This window comes from Corapipo altera, unplaced genomic scaffold (genome assembly GCF_003945725.1).
Source record: "Corapipo altera isolate COAL_440 unplaced genomic scaffold, ASM394572v1 146, whole genome shotgun sequence".
Classification (NCBI taxonomy): Eukaryota; Metazoa; Chordata; class Aves; order Passeriformes; family Pipridae; genus Corapipo; species Corapipo altera.
In genome coordinates this window covers 86,445-96,423 of record NW_020884981.1, presented here as the reverse complement: position 1 = coordinate 96,423, position 9,979 = coordinate 86,445, and the positions used below count along the sequence as shown (strand labels likewise).

The 9,979-nt window shown below is 51.8% G+C and overlaps 1 protein-coding gene across 1 annotated transcript in view; it reads right to left on the bottom strand.

The window, feature by feature from the left end:
- The window catches only part of LOC113957927 (syntaxin-binding protein 4-like), a 39,182-nt gene extending 29,752 nt beyond the window's left edge, over window positions 1-9,430 (bottom strand). The window contains exons 1-5 of the mRNA XM_027665801.1: window positions 9,302-9,430; window positions 7,622-7,695; window positions 2,103-2,198; window positions 1,196-1,265; window positions 63-137 (exon numbers count right to left, since the gene is read on the bottom strand). Of these exons, the coding sequence (XP_027521602.1) occupies window positions 63-137; window positions 1,196-1,265; window positions 2,103-2,198; window positions 7,622-7,695; window positions 9,302-9,348 (362 nt within the window). The 5' untranslated portion in view covers window positions 9,349-9,430. The remainder of the gene's footprint in view (window positions 1-62; window positions 138-1,195; window positions 1,266-2,102; window positions 2,199-7,621; window positions 7,696-9,301) is intronic.
- Between the last annotated feature and the right edge of the window lie 549 nt (window positions 9,431-9,979).

Here is a 9,979-nt window from a genome sequence, read left to right as displayed (position 1 = left end):
CCCCTCACCACCCCCTCACCACCCCCTCACCACCCCCTCACCACCCCTCACCGCCCCCTCACCTGGCGTCGTCGTCGCGGGCGATGAGAAGGCGCATGTGGCTGGTGGCCGACGCCGTCCTCAGGATGTCCACGGCCCTGGAAAACACGGACACAGCACGTGGCTGGCTCACAGCGCTTCCCCTCCAGCCACACAGCAGAGCTCATGTAAACTGGGCAGAGACCCGTGGCCTGGGCAAGCCCTGTCAGCAGCTGAGTGACCAGTTCTGCCCTTGGAACAGACACATTCCCTGTTCTGGCTGTGGGGCCGGAGAGCAGCCAGCTCACATCCCGATTTTCCCACTTCTGCAATAAATGAGAAGTCCCTGATAACAAAACTCAGGGGATACCTGTGGTGGTGAGCAAATACCTCCCAGCACACCCATGGCAGGGGTTTGGAACAAGATGGTCTTTAAGGTCCCTCCCAACTCAAACCATTCCATGATTCTATAATCCCCTCCCTGTGGAAGTTTCCATCTCAGGCACGGCCCCTTTCTGGTTCAAAATACAGGTATTCCCATGGGAGCCAGAGCAGTGTGCCGGGGCCAGGCACAGCCTCCCACAGCCACAGAGGTGTCCTCAGGGACTTCCACCATCAAACCCAGCTGCTCTGGGGCTTTGGGAGCAGGACAAGCTCCTTATGCTGCTTCTCAAGCATCTGTCCAGCACACCCCGCAGGCATTTAAGGCAGACAGTGGCCTAGCCCCATGCTTAGTGGGAAAGGGGAGCCCCAAGAGTGTTGTTGCTCCTCTGGAGCCATTAATTATTTTCTTGGTGGGGAGCTGAGGGGCTGGATTGTGGCTCCACAGGGGATCCCCCACACAGAGCAGCGTTGTCAGGCTTAGGCTCCAGCTAATCTCCTGTTCTGGGAGCTGCAGGGCTGGCTGGGAAGCTGGAGCAGATGGAATGGGGGTGCCAGGAGCTGTGTAAAACCCCAGTATTTGGGGGAACTGTCTGAATATCTCACAAATACTGTTTGGGTACACCGATCTATTTTTATATCAAATCTTTTTGGTCTGAGAATTCCCAACTGGGCTCTTGGGAACAGCACAGACAGAGTGATTCCCTGGTGTCCTCCATGCAACCCGCAGCCTAAGCCACTTCATAGAATTACACAAAAACAACAGGAATGCCAAATTTCCATTTGGATATGGTACCTCTCACTTGTAACCCCAATTAGGGAATCTCCATTGACCTCCAGGATCTGGTCTCCTGGCTGCAGGCGCCCTAGAAAAAAAAAACTAATGGATAGAAACTCCAGAAAGTACAGCTTGGAGGGACTGGGAGAGGCTGGGCAGTTCCTGCCTTTGCCCAGAGACAGGATGAAAAATGCATTGGTCCTTCTGGAGATGCTCGTCCAACCTGTTTTTCAGGATGTCCAGAGATTAAGTTTCTGCAACCTCCCGGAGCAACCTGTGCCAATGTCCCAGCACTTCCTCTGCTCCAGGAAGTTACGAAAGTAAATACCAAAAAATGCAATGAAGCTTTCGCTTAATTCAGTTTGAGGTCACATAGTTCAGTTGGAGGTCAGGTAGAAAACCATGACTGGCACTTCCACCTGTTCTGGATTTATTTTCCTTTAGTGGATGGAAAAATGATGTAACATTTGGAAAAAAAAATATATCTTTTTGGCTTAAGTTCTAACAGGTGAACTCTGCAGACCCCTAATACCTACTTATTTGAACATATTCAGAATTAAATCAGTGACCCAGAGCAGAGCTGAATTTGCAAAAGGATCTCAGGTAATTTTGGGGCTACAGGCAGTGAGTGGCAGGTGGGGAAGGACAGGCAGCCAAGTGAAGTTCTGGTGTGGCAGAGATGGGAATAGCTTTAGAGACACAAAGCAATTGTACATGTGCTCAGAAGCCAATCCAAGGCTGCCACTGAATGTCAGAAAAACTGCCACGCTAGAAAAATACCCCCACCACTGGAAAATCTATGAGGAAGCACCTGAAATGTCCCACATTTCCCACTGAAATATCTAATATGGCAATGTACAAAATAAATACACTGGATTGGGGCTATTTCCAGACTCTGTGGTGCTCTGCACTGTGTTTAACTCACCATCTGCATAAGCAACACCCCCTGGAAGGATCCTCTTGACATAAACTCCATATTCTTCTCCAGTGAGTTCCTTGATGCCACCGATGACCTTAATACCTGGAGGGAAAGCAGAGCCCACAACACAAAGGGAGGAGAATCAGTTTCCATGGGCAGTCTCAAAGGGATGCAACCCCAACCCGAAGTTCACGGAATCATGGAATGGTTTGGGTTGGAAGGGACCTTAAAGTTCATCCAGTCCCACCCCCTGCCATGGACAGGGACACCTCCCACCAGCCCAGGTTGCTCCAAGCCCCATCCAACCTGGCCTGGGACACTTCCAGGGATGGGGCAGTCACAGCTTCTCTGGGCAACCTGTGCCAGGGCCTCACCACCCTCACAGACAACAATTCCTTCCCAACATCCCATCTAACCCTGCCCTCTGGCAGTGGGAAGCCATTCCCCCTTGTCCTGTCCCTCCATCCCTTGTCCCCAGTCCCTCTCCAGCTCTCCTGGAGCCCCTTTAGGCCCTGGAAGGGGCTCTCAGGTCTCCCTGGAGCCTTCTCTTCTCCAGGTGAACCCCCACAGCTCTCCCAGCCTGGTTCCAGAGCAGAGGGGCTCCAGCCCTTGGACCATCTCCATGGCCTCCTCTGGACTCACTCCAGAAGCTCCAAATCCACCAGTGACAGGAAAGGATCTGCTTCTGCCGTGGATGCCTCAGCCTATGCTCATTTCTCTGATAAGAACTGTCATACAAAACATTCCTGGTGACAAGGAGTTTCTGCAGGAGACCCACTTCCAGGTGCAACATCTGGATAAGCCCCAGGTTCACTGGGGTGGTGGGGACACCCCCACTGCCCACCCTCCTGCCAGGCCCCAGCAGCATCTCCAACACAGCCTTTGATGCTGCCACCGATGGCAGAGCTGAACATCAGGAGCAGCCACTTTTATCAGTGTTTGGACCCAGAAGGAGCACCAGAGGCAGGAACCCGGGCACAGAGATGACCCTGTTGCTGCTCTGAACCCTCTCATTGCAGCAGCACAGCTCAGGTGCCCTGTGGCACTTTGGCAAAGGGCTCCTGCTCCACACGGCCACCCCTCCAGCCACGGGACCTTTCCCTGCTGGAGAGCATAAGCTGGCTGGCAGGAAAAGGTCCAAGAGACTTATTTATCCAGGGCTCATTAAGTCCTACTTCGAAGATCCAGGCTGTGGACAGAAGGATTAAAAAGCCTGGCTTTAATTAACAAATCTCCCCTGAGAGCCGCCGGTCAGGCACTTTGCTGCTCTGGCCAGGAGGGCAGGCTGGGGACAGGCTGTGCCACGGAGAGAGGCACTGCCAGTGCCAGCCCAGCCTCACCCTCCAGCTGCTGCCCGGGCTGATGGGCTGCCCCGAGCCTTGGTGAGGTCCTGGGTGCACAGAGTGACCTCGTGCAAGAAACTCCTGCCCCCGGGGGAGCAGAGCACAGCTGCTTCCCCAGACACGAGACCCCCTTCTGAAACAGGCAGGAGGGAAGAGGAGCAGACCCTGAATCGGGACTGCTCAGGACACAGAACTATTTCCATCCCTGTTTCCTTTCCTGTCTTAACCCAAGCTCTGCTTTAACGCCCCTCACAGTTTCCATCTGTCTCTAAGGAAAGATCTAGTCTCTTAAATCACCTTTATATTAGAATTAGATTATTATAATTTTCCAGTTCGTTCCTATGTGCACCAATTGCTGCTTTTCCCAGGCTCAAAATCCCAGCTCTGTCTGAGTGCTGAGTTTATTCTCTGGGCTTAATGCATTAACCAGGCACCTGTGAGGAGCTGTTTTACTGATGGAACAGGGAACTCACAGCAGAACACCTCAAGGATAGGCACTAACTTTGTTCTCCATTGGATTTTAAAAGAAATTCACTCAAATTGGAAATATTGCCCAAAAGAAGTATCTCCAAGCAACACAAGCCTCCCCAAGGCAGGAGGAGCAGGTCAGACACCTGTAAACCAAAACAGAGAGGAGATGCTGTAGTCCCAAAGCCCAGGGACAGAAGGTAAAACCTGCTTATTGCCCAGGATGCTCGGCTAGAAAACTTCTCCCCTCCCAATGGGACCAGAGTGGCTGCTACTGGGCTTTGCAGAGACACCCTGGCAGCAGAGTCACTCTTGGAATGGGTTTGGGAAACCCCTGGCATCGGGGGTCCTGCAGAGGCAAAGTCCCATCAGTTTCCCTGGATGGGGAGAACACTGGAAGTCCAGCCTAAGCCAAGGTGATGACTCAAGAAGTCATCCCACATCTTTCTTCACATCAGAACATGAAGTAATTGTGAATGATGAGGCACACTGGACAAATTGTGTAAAAATCTGCATCTGTGGAGGCTCAGCCTCAGCATCTCCCAGCAGCCCACGGGACCTGCGTGTGAGCGGCACCTCTGCCGAGGCATCAGGTCAATAATGACTCATTTTCCTTTTGTGTCTGCAAATCAATTGTAATAATGCCTTAATATAGCTGAAGTATCTACAAATCCTCTTTTATCCCCAACGATGTCATGAGAAAATCCGATCTTGTTATTAAAATCAGCGATTACTCACAGTATTGCTCCAGACACACTCAAACTTTGATGGGGGGAGGGAAAAATCCCTAGGTTTTAACTCCTTTGTTGGGAAAGCAGCTGGGTGCTGCCAAGCTCTGCCCACGCTGCCCTCCCGCCCACCACCTCACCAAGGAGGTGCTGTGGGTGCCAGTCCTGCCCCCTAAAATGCACTGAAGGGTCCCCACCAGGGCAAGAGGTCTCACCCCTTCCAGAGCTCAGACCAAGCCATGGGACAGCCCAGGACTGATGGCAGCAAACCTGAATCATCAAGGATTTTGGTGGCAGCACCCTGGGAGTATATTTTCTTATCCATTTTATTAACACAAAATTTCTGTTTGGGACCCAGTGTAGGTAAATAACGGCTCCCTAATTGTCACAGCATCAAAGTCCTGGTATAATGCTTATTAAGTCATACTTAGGGCCAGATAATCTAGCCTATTTTGGATCCCTCTATTTAATCTTCCCTTTCTGGCAAAGGTCCTGGAGTTGGTGCCCATGTCCCCAGTATTTTCTCTTTTGCAAAATAAAGTTTGACAGGAAAACTCCAGATGAACTTACTGACCGAGGTGATGTTTTCTTTAGACTCTGAACGATCCTATAAGTTTCTTAAAGACCCTCAAGCTTCTCTGGTGCCTCTAATCCCGCTCCCACTAATGCCATAGTCGCAGTTCTCAGGCTATAATCTCACCTGCTCCCAGCTCCCTATTCCACAGGTCAGGGGGTGTCCTGGCTAATCTGGTTGTTTAGCCCAACTGGGATCATCTCTGGAGCATCCTGACCCCACCGGCTGCTGCATGGAGAGGCTGCTCTGTGCCTAAGCCAGCAATGTTCAATTACATTTCCCTTAATCCCTCTGTTGATCTTGTGGCCCTGGCCAGCTTTTTCTGTCTGGAGGAAGGGACAGATTGGAGGTGAATCACTCACTGCCCTGTCCTAAGAAGATGAAGGTCAAGATAATGGGATCTCAGTGTTTCTGAGAAATGCTTCTTAATCAGCACTTCCCTTTGATGGCTATTCCGTAATTCGAGGTGCAGGTTTTAGGAGATGCCAGTAACCCCTTTGAACTTCTGCTGAAGTTCACATGTGGGTTTCTACCTAAAGCCACAGAGCAACAGACCCGGGGCCAAACGCTGACCTGCCACGCCAGCACCGAGTGGGTGATGCTGCTCTAGAGGAACTCTGCTGGAACAACACCTGCATCTAACCAGGAAACTCATGAATGAGCTTTTCTCCCAAAAAAACCCCATACTCTGAGCAGCTACACCTACAGCAGACACGGGGATCCTGCAAGCACCACTTGGTCCTCAGCAGAGAGTGATGGTTAAGCTGCCAGAGGACAGGGTTAGTTGGGATACTGGGGAGAAGTTCTTTGCTCAGAGGGTGGTGAGGCCCTGGCACAGGTTGCCCAGAGAAGCTGTGACTGCCCCATCCCTGGAAGTGTCCAAGGCCAGATTGGACAGGGCTTGGAGCAACCTGGGCTAGTGGAAGGTGTCCCTTCCCATGGCAGGGGGTGGAACGAGATGAGCTTTGGGGTCCCTTCCAACCAAACCAGTCTGTGATTTCTGGGGGATGATCCCTTGTCTTGGGTGTTTCAAGCCTCTCAGAAGAGGATGAAATCAGGTGATGATGGCATTAGGAAATCCACATTGTTACACCTTCCTGCAGCGCATCACAAGATGCTGTAGAGGGTCTGCAAGAGCTTGCAAAGACCCTCTGGCCACAAACTGAGGAAAAGGAGAGCAGTTGGAGCATGTGACGTGGCTCACGGTGGCTGCCACATCTGTGCACCCCTTCCAGAGGTCAGGCTTTCCTGGGTCTCCTCCTTCAACAAGCTAATCTAACCCAGCAGCTAAAATCTCATCAACTCAACCAAATCCACCTCTGGAGATTAAAATATCATATTCACCAAGAAAAGACATTCTCCTGAGCTCCTGTGAACCTCATGAACCTCGTGAGCAAGGGAAGAGTCAGCAAAGCTGTTTCTCCATGGCAGAAAGTCCCGTTAGCCCAGAGCTGGAAACAGCCAATAATTAATCTATCATTAATCTCAGGGCTCAGGAAACCTGAACTTGTTTCTCTGGTAAGTCTGGTTTCTCAGGAAGGTCCCCAAATGGTCACAGAGACCTCACAGAGGGGCCAGCAGCTGCTCTGCAGGAGGATGGGCTGCACTCACAATTGAGTTATGGGGGAGACTGCAAGGTGGACCCCAAGAAACCCTGATGCAGGATAACAGATTTTTATAAAGCCCATGGCAAAGCAGCAGTATTTATGCTGCTGGATATACAGAAGTCAGATGAGATGCTTTGTTGGATCCCTTTGGGATGAGTGGCATGTACCTGGGACTTTCTCATGTTCTGCTGGATAGAACCTTCTCTTTTCCCTTCTCTTGCATGCTTTGATGTTCAGAGCACTGTGGAAGGACATCTGACTCACTGGGTGCTCATACCCTTAACGTGTGGGCCAAACTTTCCCAAAACAACTCATACAGCCCAGTCCCCAGGAGAGCTGCAGCACCTTGCATTGTCCATTGGGGTGATTTCTGGTGGGGGAAAGTCTGCAGCAGGACGGGGGCAGGTGACTGGGAAGTGCTGGAGATTCTATTTATTTATTTATTTATTTATTTATTTATTTATTTATTTATTTATTATAATTTTAATTTATTTAATTCAGGAAATCCTGTAAAGCCTTTCCCCCCCCGTCCTGCTCAAGGACAGGGCTCTGGCCCTGGGCTCCTGCACAGCTCTCAGCACTTCGGCTGCTCACCATTAACATGGGATTCATTGGGATTTTGATATGACTTTAACATCCCAGCTGCAGAACGTGCTCTCAGGTGCTTGGCACAGGCAGGCACAGGAACCATAACTTTGGTGAGACGTCAGACTGCCACATGGGGATCATCACGACACAGGGACCAAGGAGAGGCTGGAGCTGCCCCAGCCCACCCCAGTGTCCCTGCTGGAGGGTCTGCACTCACCCAGCCCGTTTGCACAGTCGTAGAAGTCAAAGCAGTGCACGGTTCGATCCATCCCGTACGGTCCCATGAGCGTCCTGGGAGAGAGAAGAGGAGCATCTTTCTGTCACAGGCTAAAATAAACAGATGCACAAGCACCCAACCAACACACACAAGCACATCCTCCCCACCACCCCGGACCTGGCCTAACACCACTGCAGACATGCAGGGTGAGGGCCACGGCCCCACATGTTACACCCACACTGTGGCAAAAATCAACCCCCTCCCGGCCCCCCCGGAGTTCACACAGATAAATGAGAGAATATGTGCAGGGTTGGACATCATCCTCCCCACCCTGCAAATCTGATAGACCTGTCTGTGATTCATTACCTCAGATTATCGGGGCTGGACAGCTGTCCAGCTCCCGGGAAATGAGATCAGAGCTCGGACCAATGCTCTGGGAATAAACCAGTTTCACAAATACAGGCAGCCTGGAATGAAGACAGCAAGGCACAATCCACTCCTGAGGTTTTTTAATGTGGGCAGGGGGTCTGGAAAAGGGGGATGCAAGATCTGCTGAGCCGCCTCAAGTCCCTGCCTGGCCAAGTGCAGGGTGGGAGCTTCTCATCACAAGCCAGAGATCGTACACCTGAGATTCTCCTAAGCCAAGAAACTCTCCCAAACACCCCACAGTCTCCCCGTAAACACCATCAGGCAAGGGGGGTGTCCCAAATGAATGACCCCAAAAACAACCAGTCCCACTCTGCCCCAACTGGGGATGTCAGACTCCAAACCCAGGACTGCTGGTGCTTCTCCTCCTTGGGTAGCCCGTGGTGGTCATCCCGATGAGGATGGTGAGCCTTGACCTGAGAAACCCAGAGCCAGACAAGCCAGGTGGAAAACCAGGACTGAGTGGCTCCCAGAACACTCCCCAGGATTTAAGTTGCAAGAGAAAAGGTGGTTCCAAATGAATATCAGGTCCCCGATCTGAACACAGATGAGGAGGAACAACGCCATGGGAAACAGCAGGTTCCTCTGAGTCCAGCGGGACGCAGGATAAGAATCAACTGTGAGGACTTTTCTTCTCAGGAATCCAAAATCCCAAAATATCAAGCTATTCTGCAAAGCCAGTAACACCCACCTCTAAGATTCGGACTGGAAGCTTTTTCTCCCTGTTAAAAAAATGCCTCTCCTTGATATTCTCGCACTGTTTCATGTATTCAAGACCGAACAAACCACTGGCCACATCTGGCTGTCAGAAAATGGAGCTTGAAGACATCCCAGGAAGCCAGAGCAGCCCCGGGCCCAGGCTGGTTCAAGTAACCACCCAGGATCTTCAGAGTACTTTGAGTAAATCACCGAGGAAATTCCACCAGGGGTGAACAGAAATAGCTCCAACCGGGCTGGGATGCGACATACGGAGAGCAGTTCGGCGGAGCAGATGCCTCCTTGATACGATCAACTCTTATCCCCGACAGGTGCGGGGACAGGGAGCAGCAGCAGCTTTGCTAATGCCAGAGACGCACAGACCCAACCCCAGGGGCTGGGGACGGTGTCCTTGGCTCCTTCTGCTGCGCACACACCACCCCTGCCACCCCACCCTGCTCCCGGAGAGCCACAGCAGGGGAACCTTGGCTAGAGGTGGCCACGGGCCCCCCAGGGCTGCCACTCCCTCCCCATTCCTGCCCCGGCTGGGGGGATTACCTGCTGATGATGATGGCTCCCTTGTAAAGGACAGAGACCGCGGGCATCTTGCTGGCGGCGGCAGCCCGGCCCTGCCAGGCACCAGCCGCTCGGATTTGGCAGGAATCCGTTAAAGTGATGGGAAAAAAAAATGGGAAAAAAAGGGGGAGGTCGGAGGGGGTCACGTGGTCTCCCCGTATGCATGTTAATTCCACCCAACATTAACACAGATCAGCTAAAAACATCCCCAACTTTAGATTAAAGCTTACGCAAGCCAAAGCCAACGCGGCCCATCGTGAGCGCCTTCCCACAGCGGGGCAGGAGCTCGGCCTCCCCCCCAGCAGGGCTGGCCCCTTCCTCATTAGCACAGTGGGCTAATTACTGGGGTGCATTGGATGGAACAAACCCCCCCCAGGGATGGAGGGCAGCGTTCAGTGCAGGACATGTGTGCTCAGCATCCCTAAAGGATTAAAATCCGTAGCAAAGCTTTGGAAGTAATAACAGAATGTAGCACTTAGGGGTTTAGGGTTGTTGTTGATTTTTTTTTTTCTTTTAGCATCTTTTCCAACCCACAGCATTTCCTTCTTACTGCAAAGCAAGTTCAGCTGTTCCACTGTCTGCTGGGAGGTCAGAATCATGATTTGCCTTTGAACAGCCTCTTCTGCCTCGATCCTGATGCACATCATCCAGGTGGAGAAG